We start from the raw sequence: 16,088 nt of genomic DNA, 5'->3' as shown, positions 1-16,088 counted from the left end.
ATCCATGGGAAGAATGGGAACACACTTAGAGCTCACTGGTAGTAAGCACATAAGTATGGAAAACAAACTCACGCCTTCAGTAGTCCAAAGCCCCAGGACCCTTTTTCTTCTTATCTAGGCTCATGCCGATTCCCCCTTCTATCCCCTCCCATGGCACCAGCATCTCTTCTGGGTCAGTCACTCAGGTGTGGGATGGCTGCTCAGCTCTCAACTACCAGAGGTCCTTTTCTTTTGTGTCCATAGTAAACTGTCCTCTCTGCTGCTGGAGGTCACATGCCCCCAGTCTGCTTCCTCTGGCTAGACTCTGCTTTGCTTCCTGTTAGCTACGGCATCTCCTATTCGGCAGGTAGTTCTAATAACAAGATGAGGGAAGAAAAATACAATGCCCTGCTCCCCTTTACCCTCTGGCAAAGGAACAGGAGTCCCGTGCCACAGAATTGCTTCCCGCCTCACATGACAGCTGCCTGCTCCCACAGCTTCCAGGCTTGTCTTTTTAAAGGTCTCCAGGGACAGGCCAGTTTCCAGGCAGCCCGCGGCCCTCGGCCTGCCCCATTCAATCTGGAGGAGACGTCCACACTTTGTGAGGAAACAACAGGACGTGGGCACACTTCGCACTTAGTTCAGCATGACACACCCCCGTTCCCCCCCCCTTTCTCTTCCCCACGCTATGCTTTTATCAGTTGGGGGGCACCTGCCCTGTAAGTCATCGAGTGTCACCATGAGGACAAGCAGAATGGTGAAAGGCCAGAGGCCGTAAGAGGACCGGCTGAAGGGACTGCAGCTGTTTATCCTGGAGATGGAGAGACTCGGAGGACACATGACAGTCACCTTCAAGTATCTGAAGTCACAGTGTGAAAGATGGAGTCCATTCAATATGTTTGGCCCCAGAGAACAAGAGAAAGAGTAACAGGTGGAAACGGCAAAGAGAGAAACGCAAGCTTCTCCTGAGGACACACTGGCTGACAGTGGGGTTAGCTGAATGTGGGATGGGTCTCCCTCACTGAAGGTCTGCCAGCCAAGGCCAGAGGACCACTGCTGCGTACACAGGGAGGGGGGGAGGCTCTGTCAGATGTGAGTCACAACAGATGGCAGCAGAGGTCCCCTCAAGCTCTGGCCTTCTCTGATAGCACAGAACTGTTCAGTCTGATCATGTCATCCTCCTTCCTATTCAATAAATGCCAAAGGTTCCCTTCTTACCTGTAGATTCATTTTATGTAAATGTAGTCTCTCCTATTAGAATTCACGCTTCTGAAGGGTTGGTGTCACCTGTCACATATAGGGAAAGATTTGACTCTGCATTGGTGGAGTCCACTACAGGGCAGACGGTGGGCACCAGTGTCTCTGGAGAACCACCTGGACAGAGGGCATTCCAGGGATGGGGAACAGAAAGAAGAATCTGGCTTTTCAGCATGTCTCTGATTCCCAGTTTGCCTGGTCCACATAGACGTAGGAGGTAACTTTGCCTTGGGTGAAATCAGGCCTTCTCTCCTGGTTTGAGTTCAATCTTACCCTGTCCTCAGTTAAAGAACTCATTTATTCTTGTATAGTATGTGGTGCATATATATTTATATGTACAAGTATAGATATAGATATGTCAGTATAACTTCTCTTGCTTCTGTTGCTTGGATAAATGATTTCACTCCATATTCACTATTTGTGATGGTCTTCTGTGTAACCAGCAATTGAAGAGAAAGAACCAAGTTGCTCAGTTTAAGATACAGGCTACCCTGCCATTTAAGAGTGACCAGGGATTGGACTTTTTGGCCTAAACTTTGGGCCCCAGAATAGATGTCTGAGTTGTGGCAATTAGAGATAATGATAATCCATACATTTTTTTCAGAGACGAGAAAAAAGAAGACTCAGCCTTTGAAGTACTTCTGGGGCCTACCTGCCTGCCTCTTCACCCAGCTAATTCTTCTGAATGCTCCCATTTAACAGATTAATTATAGCACTTCAGGGACCATCTTACCCCACATTCAGGAGATTCTATGATCACATGCTTACCCCCTCACTCCTTAATAAAAGGATTTGTTCTGTAAAACTTGGACTCGGTCAAAAAAAAGGATTTGTTCTGTGAAGTTTGGATTCAGTCAAAGGGCCGCACTTGAAGACCTAGAGGGTCCCATGTGGCCTCCAGGCTGCAGGTTGCCCACCTCTGGTCTAGAGCATGTCAGTTGTTATTTTTCTGTCAGTTCCAACCATTTAGATCTCATGTAAATGAGGAAGGAGAAGAAGAAGGGAGAAAGGAGAAGAAGAAGATGATGATTTTGATTATATTAAACTGAAAGGTTTTTGCACAAAGCCAATGCATCCAAGATTAGGAGGGAAGCAGAAAACTAGGAAAGAATTTTTACAACCAGTGTCTCTGATAATGGCCTCATTTCTTTTTTTTTCCTTTCTACATTTTATTATTTCAAACCGGGTGAACAATTTGATAAAACACGTGAAAAAAGCAAGGAGGAATCTGATGCTGTTGACTCTGGGGCCTGGGGAAGGGTTCAGGGAGGTGAGGATGAGGGATGAAGATGGGAGCCCTCATGGCAGTGGCCTTTCCTATCATTAGAACTAAGGAGCTACAGTTAATAGAGCTGATGGGAGAGCTGCCGAAGGCGGACACAAGGCACAGGGCTGGTGGGAGGGGGAGATGAGGAGAAGCCCCGGGTGACGTTGGCAGTTGACTCAAGACTTACCCTTTGGAAGCATTTGTTGAGGGGATGGGGGTGGAGTTGTAATGGAGAATTCTTGGGGGTAATTGGAATAAAGAAGAAAAGGAAGAGAGGGAAGGAGATGAGGCTTCAGGTGGCTGGAGAGGCTGCTGTCCCATCATCGGTGGTATGGAACACAGGCAAAGCCCCCCCCCCTCCCCCAACAGCCCCCAGGGCTAGAGCAAGTATTGAGGTGGACAGATATAAACAAACAGACAGCCAAGGCTCAGGCTCCCCTGGAGGAGGTGATCCAGCATAGATCAGGATGACTCAGTCATTCAGTGCAAGACAGTTTTAAATGGTCTTCTCTAAAAAGGTCCCTAAAGTTCTGTTCTATATTTTTAAAAAGCACACACACAAAAGGCCCTAGAAAAACAGAGAGGAGCTTTGGGACTTCTGGGCTGAGGAATGTTGTCTTTGGTGCCACCATCCTACTCCCAGTGGCTTTGTGCTTTGTCCTGGAAGAGCTCCCCCAGGCCCTGGGCCAGCCTGAGAGGGAACAGGCACAGCTGTCGAGGGGCTTCCTTTGAATGCAGGGTTCAGGGGGCCCTAAACATGGACCAGGGGCTGGGCTGGGGGGTGATCTCCTGGCAAGGCAGAAGTGCTAACAGCATTGGCTGGAGAAGTACAGGGTTTCCTTTACCCCAAGCCCAAGTTTCAGAAAGACCAACACCCCTCTCCCCTCAACACAGAATAAAATAGAAGAGAAACCAGGATTCAGCCCAGGGTGGAGCTGATGAGGGGACTGCTTCGGTAGGAGGGCTGAGGAGGTGGCAAAGGCCTCATTTCTGAAATATATAGAGAATTGAGCCATATTTATAAGAATACAAGTCATTCCCCAATTGATAAATTGTCAAAGAATATGAACAGGCAGTTTTTGGAGGAAAAAACTAAAGCTATCTATAGTCATATGAAAAAATGTTCTAAATCACTATTGATTAGAAAAATGCAAATCAAAATGACTCTGAGGTACCACATCACACCTATCGGATTGGCTAACATGACAAAACAGGACAATGATAAATGTTGGAGAAGATGTGGGAAAATTGGAACACTAATGCAGTGTTGGGGGAGTTGTGAAATGATCCAACCATTTTGGAGAGCAATTTGGAACTATGCCCAAAGAGCTATAAAATTGTGCATACCCTTTGCCCCAGCAATACCACTTCTAGGTCTATATCCCAAAGAGATCATAAAAACAGGAAAAACAGGAAAAGGACCCACATGTACAAAAATATTTATAGCAGCTCTTTTTCTGGTGGCAAAGAATTGGAAATTGAGAGGATGCCTGCCCATCAGTTGGGGAATGGCTGAAGAAGTTTGAACAAGGGTAACCGAATAATATTATGCTTTAAGAAATGATGAGCTGGCAGACTTCAGAAAAACCTGGAAAGACTTACATGAACTGATGCAGAGTGAAATAAGCAGAACCAGGAGAACATTGTACACAGTAATAGCCATATTGTGCAATGACTGACTTTGATAGACTTGGCTCTTCACAACAGAGCAAGAATCTAAGACAACTTCCAAAGACTCAACTATGGAAATTGCTATCCACACCCAGAGAAAGAACTATGGAGTCTGAATGAAGATGGAAGCATTCTATTTGTTCTCCTTTTCCTTTGTTATTTTGTTTTATTGCTTCATTCTCATAGTTCCTCCAATTAGTTCTAATTGTTCTTTACATCTAGTGGGAAAACATGCTTAATATAAATGCATGAGTAGAGCCTATATCAGATTGCATGTCATGGGGGTAGGGGAGAAGAGTGAGAGGGGGAGAAAATTTAAAACTCAAAATCTTATGGAAGTGAATACTGAAAACTAAAAATAAACTAATTATCAAGAAAAAAATAAAAAATAAATAAAAAAGAAGTGCATAGAGCCCATTTACCACCTCCTGCCTCAATCCTTTGTTCCAAATTCCTGACTTTCTTATGCATATGTGGCCAGATTCTCATACATAGAAATAATGGATAAGAAAAGAATTTAGGAAGAAGCTCATAAGAAAATATAACTCATACATAACTCAAGCATAAAATATAATTATGTAAATAAATATATGTCAGGTGGTATGCAGGATTGTGCTAAAGAACAAGGACGTGGGGAGAAAGAATGACAACAGGGAAGAAAAACTATCCTTATTTTTGCTTCAAATATTGAAAGAATATCTCGCATTAAGTCATGTTCCGCTACTCCCAAAAGAGGCCATTGTGTCCCGAGAGGGATGTGACAAACCTGTCAAAACCATGCCTTCACTAATGTGTTGGGTTTGTAGCGTCATTTCCTCGCTCAGGGAAAGCCAGCTCTGGAAAGTATAAGTGACCTCATTTTTAATGCTCGCGAGTTCCTTCTTAGAAAACTCGAGCAGCGTCAGTGTCTTCTTGTGGATCATGTGGCACTGCTCCAGCTTCTTACTGTAAGGAAAGAAAAGGAGACCAGCAGCAAGCTTTCAGATTTGGAAACTGACAATCACTGATTCTGTTAGAAAATAATTTAATACTCGAGTTTCTTTGTTATTATACTATTATCTGAAATCTAAGAAGAAACAGTTAATGATCTCAATAGATAATTGGCTATATTCATTTGAAATTTCCTCAGCAATAAAGGTTCTTTTTTTCTCTGTATTCTGGACACTCAAAAACATTTAAAATTTTTAAGATGGTTTAAACACAAGTTCACAGTTAAAAACAAAATTGAATCCACACATTCTGTGGCTATGCCTACACAAGAATGGCAAATACTCTGGCAGGGAAAAATATGAGGAAAAGTAGGCTGGTACAGGTGGGAGCCAGCAGCCCCGAGCTTGAATCTTGACTCTGCTGTTCATTACTAGCCCACCTTGGAGCAAGTCATTTCCCTTTCTGGACATCCGATCTTTAAAATTAAGAGGATGGACTAGACAATCTTTAAGAGTCTATGAAACTCATAAGAAACCTTTGTATGTGGATATAGCTGGCATGTAATGTGATAATTAATTCTACCCTTAGGGCAAAATTTGTTTCAGACTTCCTAAGGTCCATTTTCCAGTAAAAAGTCTACTGAGCTCAACTCAATTCATGGCCTTTTAGGTATTTTCTGATTTCCTTCAGATCAACAAGCTAGAGGAAGAAAATATGATCTTGGACCAAACAATTCCAGAGCTTTAAAGTGTTTGCTTTAAGTATCTTTGTCTTTCCATATTCCTCTACAGTCTTCACAGTCAAAATATTTTATGATGCAAGAATATTTCTCTGACATTAACCTTCTACAACTTTGACAGCCATTCCCCAATAACTAGGCAGATTATTGCAGTTTTGTGCTGTTACAAACTTTCTAAACAGACAGCTGTGCCACCTACAAGTAAACATATTTTAAAACCTCTGTTACTGACACTTCCTTCTTTACGTTCATACTGTTGGAGCTAACTGTTTTTAATCTATTTCACTACTTCAAAAGAGCCATGCTCCCTCCAGTGATGCAAGCAGGATGCAACCTCTCTCCAGGTTCATTAACTGCTATGACCAACACTAAATTCATCACCGGATTGTGAGCCTTTTGATGAGGGCATACGTTTCCTTAGGTGGAGTCAGTCCTCAGGGAGCATGGTCAGTTGCCAGGCCTGTATGAAAAGATGTCCTAGCCTGGTGAGATCTACCAGAACTCCAGTTACAGACTTTTGAGAGTTCAGGATCACCTCCATTCCACAAAGAAGTATCAAAAAGGACTTTTGACTCAGTTTCTAAAACTGAATGAAAGAGATGTGTTAGTGAGTAGCAATCTGACTTTCCAGTCATTCTTAGTAAGAATGCCCCCAAGTTTCTCCATTCCAATAATTCTACATCACTGAAGTATGAAAAAAAAAGAGTTGTCTGAAATCCCATGAAAATTTTTACCATAGCAAAGAAAAATCTTTCCATTCCTATACCTTTTAATGTTTTTTTTTAAACACAAATGCTATTTTTTGCATTGGGACTTCAGCATTATTACCTTTAGGATTTAGCATTAAAACTTTTCTGTACCTATTGACACGACCACATAAATCGTATGATTTCTCTTGTTGATATGATTCACTATATAGTTTTACCAATTATAAATTAATTCAAGTTTAGCAGAACATATTCTATTTAAAATGCAGAGAGAGATACCTCTGAGAGGATCAGGGAGCTCTCAGTCAATCACATCCGTATTCCCAGTCTCCACTTGCTCTGCCACTTTTGGGCCCCATGGGCAGTTTGGGCCCAAGGTGGGATTTAGGACCAGATCCCCTTGGCTCTGAGTCCAGCTCCTTCTCCACCACACTGGGCTGCCTTCCCTTCCTGCTCTGGGGCTACCTCGCCGAGCGCTCCAAGTTGCCCCATCCCCTAGTAGAGCATCTACAGGACTCTGCCTCCTGTCCCCAGCCAGCCTGCCTCTCAGGCAGCAACCCAGTAGCTTAGTCTGCAGCCAGGATCCATGGAGAAGCCTTCCCATTCGGTAGCAGCTGTCAGAGCGCTCACTCCACTGGCACAGCCCTGAGGACCTTGGGTCCCTCCACAACACAATGAGGCATCAGAGGAAAGTTTCTGGGACGTCTTCCCTGGTTCCTAGCTCCAGTGTCTGCTCCATAAGATTATTTCCCATTCACCCTGCCTAAATCCTGTTTGTGCTTCAGCTGTTGACACAGGCAGATGTCTCAGCTATTAGACTGAGGGCCTCAAGAGCAGGGGTTGTTTTCTTGCTCAGTGACTGGCCCATACTAGGTGCTTAATCAATGATCACTGACAGATGACTGACTGATTAGATCATCTGGGAGGATGTGAATCAAACTGTCACAGCAGGAGAAATGGTTGATAGGCTGTGGTCTGCACCTTTGGAGAGAAGCCCACGTGCTGGAGCTCAGGAGCCCTGAGTCTGGCTGAGATCATCCGGCCTGAGGCAAGGAGGGGAGTGGCTTTGGGGTGGGCAGGGCAGGGAGGGTGGCAGAAAGAAGGGAAGTTAGCAATCTTCCAGTCTTATGAGGTGGAAACAGGCCTTGGTGAAGTGCTGGTGCCAGAGCTTGGGCAGCAGAAGCCAATGGAGGCCTGAGCACAGGGGAGGTAGGGTGGGGAACAGATGCAAAGGACAAGTTCCGATTGACAAAATGTTACCTGGAGTCACACGGCACCCTTAGAGAACAGAGGAGAAAATCCTTCCTTCAGCTTTTCCGGGGCATGTTCCATGCTTGTCTTTCCTGGTAGTCCCATTCTCATGGTGGCACAATACACCTGGGACATGTTTGTTGACTAAATTATTGCACTGCATGGCCTGAGCACCCCCCCAGGCTGACTCTACTAGTATAACAACCATGGTGCATGATCAGGAAAGTGGGGTTTTGTGGCAATGTAATATTTAATAAAAGCATTTGGAGATTTTAAACTGTCATTACTGTTTCCTGACTGTGACTACAACTAGGCTTCTATGGGAAAAGGTACTGGCCAAGAGACTGACTTACAAAGAACCTTTTGGCTACAACCCACTTTCAGGGAAAGGTGTATTCTAGAAAGGAAAACATGTATACAAAGGGTGAACTTCTCAGGATAGACACGTGAGAGGCTGGTTCCAGCATGGCCACTTCCTTGCCAGGAGACTCTGGGCAAGTCCCTGCTGCTCCACCGTGGCTCTCCCAGCCTCAGGGTCCTGAAGCCTAAGGCCTCCTCCAGTTCTGATCTTTGGGGTTCTTGTTTCTGGGAGGGGTGTGCCTACATTCTGGGACGCTTGCCAGGATAAGCACGTAGGTTTCCACAGCTCCTCTCAGCTTCTGGAGGATACCCCCGGTGGTCTGCATCAAGCCACGGTCCGCCTGTTTACAACTGCTTCTTTCCCAGAGGCTGATTGGAAATGATGTCAGGGGAAACGTTGAGCAGGAACAAAGCCTTGCTGGAGGCTAGATGATTAAGTCTGATTGCAATTAAACCATTAAGAGAAAAACTTGAAAAGAGCAGCTTGACCTAAAGATCTCCTTGGCCGTGGTGCTGTGCTCCTCGGAGACAGGCTCTCACGTTTTCCAAAACCAAAGGCTAATACAGGTGAACGATGCTCCGATCACTTTCCCTCGGATTCCCAAATCAGATTCCAGGCGAATTCTCCTCCGTGTCCCCAGCGGGATGCCGCTGACTCTCGAGGACACACTATTTGAACTCCTCCAGTCGATCGATCGTGCACCCTTTTGTTCGGCTTTCTTTTGCCCGGAACGTCGGCGGCTCTCTTGGTGCTAAATAAATGAACCAGAGCAGCTCCTCTGCATCAGCCCATGGAGTCATTTCTCCCCAGCGAGTAGCAGGGTCCCTATTCTCAAACAACTTTAAGTAATTAGGTCATTCTGTCAAGTGTATCGGAATCCAGACTGCTCTTAACGCCAGCGATCTTTCAGCCTGAGCTGAAGAAACCTGGGGCAAGCCCCAGGGGACGCAGCGGATAGAGCGCCGGCCTGGAGTCAGAAAGGCTCCTCTTCCTGAGTTCACACCCAGCCTCAGACATTCACTAGCTGTGCAAGTTACTTCACCAGTAAAATGAGCTGGAGAAGGAAAATGGCAAAACACTCCATGTTTCTGCCAAGAAAACCCTAGATGGGGTTTGTGAAGAGTTGGACACTCTACAACAACAGAAACCTGGGCAAAAGGACTGGCTGGTAGATGTAAGGGAAGTACCCACATTCAAAGGTGTAGCCCTGTCTAGTGGAGACCTCCTTCAGCTGACCCACAACTCCACTGACTCAGGAAACAGAGGCTCTTGAGATGGCCAGAAAAGAAGTGTCACTAACCACCACTGGGGACGATGAGCTTCTTCAAAGTTGGATTGGTGCGTGGTCAAAGGAGCTGCCCGAGACCATCCTCGGAGCCTGATAGCTTGACAGACTGTACCAGAGCAGGTGCCTCATCAGTGGAGCCTTCAAGATCCCTGAGTCACCCTCCACAGGACATCCATAGCCTGTCAGGAGGGTCACCTGTAACAGACTGGAGAATAAAATGCAAGGCCACAGGGTATATGTTCCTTAAGGTTGGGGAGGATTTCATTTTTGTCCCTGTAGCCCAGCACAATGCTGTTCCCACATTAGGTAATTAACAAGTGTTTGTGAAATTTCTGGGGATTTAAACTCGACTTATTTTACCCTACCATATGTATTCCTTGTGTTAGGGTCCCTTTTTTGTTGTTGTTCATTTCTACAACCTCAATTGTAAGATGGTGGTATTCCTTGATGCTCTGTGGTGTGAATGGGCTTTGATGGCACCTACCCCTTCTCACTTCCATCCCTTTCTCTGAACCCCCAGAAGTCAGCTCATCAAGTCCTTATATCCCCAAAGGAATTCTCTATAATTCTGTGGTATAATTTCGCTCACAGACATCAAGGCACAGCTAGCATTTAAAAATATATGAAAATATTATCTTTTTGTTCTTGAAAGAAATTAAGGAAAAAAATCAAGCACAAAAATAAAAAAATATTAATAATTTCAGAAACATGCAAATTAAATACCATAAAATGTAGAATAACATACTTGACCATGAATAATTTTTAAAACTGACCATCAAATGTTATATTCCAAAGGACCTCCCCTTTATTTTATAGATTAGAAAGCTGATATAGATGAGAAAATAGAGTGAATTGTACATAGAGAAAGAAAAAGGGTATTTATCGAGTGCCAGTATTTCCTATAGGCCAGTTACTGTGCTAATATCTTTTTAAAATATTATCCTCACAACAACCCTGGATGCTAGGTACTATTGTGGTCCCTATTTTACAGATAAGGAAACTGAGGCAGATAGTGGTTAAGTGATTTACCCAGGGTCACACAGCTAGTAAATGTCTGAGGCTGGATTTGAATTCAGATCTTCTGACTCCAGTCTCCATGCTCTACCCACTCTATCTCCTCACTGCTTCCATATTCACATTGCAAGTTGGTCAATGAGAAAGTGTGGTCTAGGATACCGGATTACTGACTCCTAGTCCTGTCATCTTTCTGCTATACTAGCCTGTCCCTATATAGCCTGCTAAAAGGCAAATATGACTTTGGAAGGAAGGTAACCTAATAATGAGCACTAATTCATGGCCTCTTTGAGACCTGGGTCCTTGGGGAATTTGGATGGGGGATATATGGGTGGCAGGGAGGGCAAGGTAGATGGAGAACTGCTTTGGGGAGCCAGAAGCCAGGAGTTCGGGGACCTAGAGGAAGGTGGAAAATGGAGAAGAATCTGAACAGGAAGTAAAGGAAGTAAAGAAATGGAAGTTTAGGGGTAGCTAGGTGGCACAGTGGATAGAGCACTGGCCCTGGATTCAGGAGGACCTGAGTTCAAATCTGGCCTCAGATACATAACACTTACTAGCTGTGTGACCCTGGACAAGTCACTTAACCCCAATTGCCTCACCAAAAAAAAAATGTAAGTTTGGAAGCAGATGGAGACTCACTGGCCTTCCTATTTCACACATTCACAATTTTCTTCAAGCCCACTCAAAAGCAGAGGAGGAAAGTGATGGGAACCAGCTCCTGCTGGGTATACTTCAGGTGCAGGGAGGAGCCAGGCCACTGACAGATGTCACTGTCTTTCCTGGCAGCAGTAAAACATTTCCAGGCAGAGACAACACTATGCGAACCAGGTGAAGTGGGAGGCCCTACCCTGCCCTTTTCTGTACCTCTCGGCTTTTCGAGCATTACTCCTTCCCCAGGCAAGAGGTGCCACTCTGATGCCCAAGGAGGCTTCTAGCCGGACAATGTCCTCTTCTCCTTCGCCATCTTCCCACCAATATGCTCATCCCTTTGGTGCTTTGTCATCAGATTACTGTCCCTGAGGAAAGTTCTTAGGAAACACACACTAAGTTATCAATGACTAATAAGGATTAACATTTTAGAAGAAGTAACCCAAACCCAGAAATTCTAACAGGTGACCTTAGCGCTCTGGGGCAGGAGGCTGGTGAGATAGCACAGAGACCTTTTGGGGTCCTCAATCACAGCAGGTGAAGGCTGCTCCTAATGTTTCCAAACTAGGCACCATTTCTTGATTCTAATAGCTCACAGCTCAAACTGAAACTAGCTCAAATTAGCAGTACCTGGCTAGTTCTCTTCTTCAAAAAGAAAGGATTGGAAAACTGCCCCAATGTTTCTGTAAGTAACTAGCCAGACACAATAGTGGCGTCTCACTAATGCACATATCCGACATAGAAATGAGTCCAAGTTAGACCTGGTTCTAACATCAGCTCTGCTGCTAATCAATTAGCAGTGTGTCTTCAGGAAGGTTTCTCCACCTCTCTGGCCTCAGTTTCTTCATCTGTCAAATAATGGGATTGGACTTAAATATCCTTAACACTCCTATCTGTATATTTCTAACTTTCTACAAAACAGGCAATAGTATCCCTTCCTTTGACATAGCTTTCCTATGGAGGGGCTGAGACTTCTGAATTACCCAATTCTTGCTGCACCATTTAAAAATAATGCAGATGGCTTGTGCCTCCAAAAACAACCCTCTTCACTCTTAGAAGAACTCAGGAAAGCCCGATACCTCCTGGAAAGACGGGAAGAATAAGAGCAAACCATTGGTGCTTCCCAGCTGGCAGCTGTCTGACAAATCCAGCCACGTAAAATCCTCCTTCCAGTGACTCGGGTCAGTCACTCCACAAATACTTAATTCATCTGTAATGTGTTCAAGGTGTTGAATCAGGGACAGAGCTGAGTTTTCTCCTCACTCTCTTCAGAAAGCCACAGGTAAGAGAGAACACGTGACTTCCATGGTTAAGAAGCAGGGTGGTATACAGTCAGCCATGGAATAATCAAAGCACACACTGAAGCACAAACATAGGCTTTGTGAATCCTATCATATATGTAAGAAACGTGCCAACAAGCAGCCTCCAAGGATGCCCTGCCGATAACCCACTTCTTTCATTTATGTTTTCCTTTTTCAGGTCTTTGTGCATCTGGCGTCTCTCCCACCCCTAAGTCCACTCCCAGTCCCCACTAAGGTATTCGAATGCCAGGCTCTGTGTATGTGAGGTGCTATGAGGATTTCATGCCATTTTAATGGGCATGGCTACGTCTGGACTGGTTCCTCAGAAGCACCCTCCTCTGTTTTCCCACCTCCTCCCATTCTCTTCAAGATCCTAGTTATCAACACATAGTCCCATAATCCATTCCCAACACACACTTGCCTGTCCAGACAAGTGTCAAGAAGCACCTCCCAAATCTCTGGGAGGAAGGCAGGGGACAGGGTCTGCTTTAGGCAAGAGTTTTGAAATATGGGACAGGCTCTGTTACCTCCTTTGCGCTCTCGCGCTCTCTCTCTCTCTCTCTCTCTCTCTCTCTCTCTCTCTCTCTCTCTCTCTCTCTCTCTCTCTCTCCCTCCCTCCCTTCCTCCCTCTCCTGCTTCTCTTTCTGATAAACCCTTCCCCTGACCCCCAAAGCCCCAGGAGCTTCAGTCTTGTCATATGACCCCCACAGCTACTCAACACAACCCCTCTACACACACTTCAAAAATCAAACAGGCTTAATGGGACTTTTTGTTTTCCAAACCATATTCCCCAAGCATCATCAAAAAAAAATTGAGGCCTAATGAAGTGCTGAAAGAGTAGAACACGGGACCCAAAGAAAGAAACTTTTGCACAATGACAAGGTACAATCTTGATTTTGGAGGCCTTGCCTACAGTCTTAAGAGGGCCACTTTTACAAATCTGATTTCTGCTCCCAGCCAGGGAAATCTGTGACCAAGAAGGGCTGCTGTCCTTAGAGGTTTTTGAGCAGAGGAAAACTAACCACTCGATGGACATTTCACTGCATGCATTCACTTGATGAATGGGTTGTGCTAAATGGTCATTCCCTCCCAACTCTCAAATTCTGTGATTCTGTGAAACCCTGAAAGCACCAGCATCCGGTTCATTTTGCTTCTCAGAAATGGCCCTCATCTCCTGCAAGTGCTCTAGCTAATGAGTATTAACTATGGAAAGTGATTTATTTATACAACAAAATACAGACTAGTTAATAAACAGGTATTATGCTTCCCACAAGGACCTATGTGGTCCTTCCCACTAATTGTCTGCAGGGCCAGGGGTCTCTGCTGGAGTCATCTTTCTTACCCTTTGCCCTCTGTTTCTCTGCTACTATTTCAACACCCCCTCTCCTGGTGCTGGATGCTTCCCTCCAGGGACTGTATGGAGGTCACTCTCCCCAGCTAACACAACCTCCTCTCCTCGTGGGTGATGATGAAGCCCACGCTTCTCTCCAGGGCCCCAGCAGCCTGCTGTCTACATCACTGTCTGGCTCAGATTCTTCCGTCTTGGGGCCTTCACAGACTCCTCTGACTCTCCAGGGGCCCCAGCCCTAACTGCCTGGCCACTGCCAGCAGGACCGAGTTCAGTCTGTGTTTTCCCTCTGTCTATGTCCACTCCCCAAACCTAGGCTCATGTGGTTCCTGTTATAACCAAAGAAGCTTCCTTCTCACAGACGAATACCAAGGGGTCAGGGATTTACCCATCTCCTCCTGGGGCCAGGCTGCTACACAAATAATGGAGGATCAGTTCTTAACGTTGAGAATATACTCAGTCATTTCCTATTTATCTTAATGACAGTGAAGCAAGAGAGAGAATAAAAAATAGGTGCTGACAGGAGACTCCAGAAGGAGAGAGGTTTGAAAAGGAGAAGCCATGTTCTATAAGTTAAGCGGAGGTGGTCAGGGGAGAGAGAGGAAGCTCCAAGTGGGATTTCCTCAATGCCCAGGGGCCACACCACCTTGACACCCATCTGGGATGATACAGCAACCTGGGAAGGGTGATGAGGTGGCACCTTCAGTGCCCAACACCCTCGAAGCCAGGGAATGTCTCTCAACCTGTGAGTAAGAGACGTGAAAATTATCACTATGAATTGCATCATGGCACTCCAATACATTAAAGCACCATAATGTCCTCTATGTGGACACTCCCTTCACTGATGCAAATCACAATCTTCCCATGCCTAGGGGCAAACAGTTTTTGTGAGCTGATGTGACAGGAAAAAAAGAATTCATTACCTAGTGACCAATTTCCTAGTAAGAAGCCTTTCATATTTCCAAGGCTGGTCTCTGGAAAACAGACATCAAGTATGTTGCCAAGCTCAGTAGGACCCTGCCAAAGCTCAGCCTCCTCTGGCATCACCTTTGGGAACCCAGGGTCACCTCCACATCATGGTAAGGCATCAGAACCAGGTTCCAAAGGGTAGTTGGGGGAAGGGTCTATTTCAAAACAAAACATTCCTAATCTGGAGAAGGTTTTACTAAACCGTTTCCCCCAAAGGTATAAAAATAAGTAAAATGAGCATTTTTCCTACTCATTAGGCATATTTTCAGGTACCCTGAACAAATGGCTATCTGTAATGCTCACATTTCGTGTTTTAAGAACAAAAGTTGACTGAAATTACTAAATCTTAAAAACAGCCACTCTTGGGGGAAGAATCAGCTCAATTTTTTCAGCTCTGCTTAGAAAAGCAAATATTCAGCCTCCTGAAAACCCTCTTCACTGTTTGGGTGTGATTAACTCCAGCCTATGTGTTTGGGAGGGGCAGTAATAGCTTCCTTCCCTGGTGCTTCCAAATGGTGAAACTTAAAATGTAGAGCATAACTTCGAAAATTTGTCTCATTCTATTCATTTTCTATCAACTGATCATCATGCTGAATGGGGTTAAGGTAATAAATTAGTGCTAATACACAATTATTTTTAATTATAGGAAATAAACTAAGGCAACATCTATATTTTTCTAATCAGAAAGAATATTCCTAGCATGATCTGAAATCTCTTAAGAAAAGCCACATTGACACTATTTTTTCAATTAATACACTACTACATTTGTGACCCTTTTATTGAAATATTTTAATTAGCCGTTTCTCCCTTAGGGAGATCTTACCTGTACTGCTGTGACCATCTATGTGTGACTTTTAGCTCATCTTGAAAACATCTCAGTTCTTCATTCACACTTTGAAATTTTTTTTGTTGGTTTTCTAATTGTGTGCTTAAGTCTCTAATTCTAAAAATATAAAGAAAAAATATATTCAATGAAAGTTTAGAATATTTAGCAATTAGCATTGTTCATTTGGTTATAATAACTCACATGTCTATGGTGCTTTACACCTCCCACTGAATGTCTCCTCTGGAAGGCCTTCCCCTTAGAAGTCCCCCCCCACCTTCCAAAGGCATCCTGTCTCCAACCTCCATGGCCCACTGAGCCCCAAGGCAGCCCAGCCCATTTGGGGGTGGCTCTCATCGTCCCAATTGGCCTCCATAACTGCCACTCATCACTGCTGCTCTTCCTCTGGTTCCAGATAGAACCAAAGGAATCCCTCTTCTCATAATAGCCATTTAAATGCTGGAAGACCACCTTCACAGTCCCCTCCACACTAAATAGTGTCATAATCAAACAGCAGAATTTCCGATTGGAAAGG

General features: G+C 44.7%; 1 protein-coding gene across 1 annotated transcript in view; it reads right to left on the bottom strand.

Moving 5' to 3' along the window:
* LOC144454858 (uncharacterized) overlaps positions 1–15,667 on the bottom strand; it is a 52,121-nt gene extending 36,454 nt beyond the window's left edge. Inside the window, exons 1-2 of the mRNA XM_078147651.1 lie at positions 15,554–15,667; positions 4,941–5,119 (exon numbers count right to left, since the gene is read on the bottom strand). Coding sequence (XP_078003777.1) covers positions 4,941–5,097 — 157 coding nt within the window. The 5' untranslated portion in view covers positions 5,098–5,119; positions 15,554–15,667. The remainder of the gene's footprint in view (positions 1–4,940; positions 5,120–15,553) is intronic.
* Positions 15,668–16,088: the final 421 nt, after the last annotated feature.

This window comes from Phascolarctos cinereus, unplaced genomic scaffold, assembly GCF_003287225.1.
Source record: "Phascolarctos cinereus isolate Bilbo 61053 unplaced genomic scaffold, phaCin_HiC Scaffold_7;HRSCAF=346, whole genome shotgun sequence".
Lineage (NCBI taxonomy): Eukaryota > Metazoa > Chordata > Mammalia > Diprotodontia > Phascolarctidae > Phascolarctos > Phascolarctos cinereus.
Note: the sequence above shows the minus strand (reverse complement) of the source record. Positions and strands in the feature narration are given on the sequence as shown.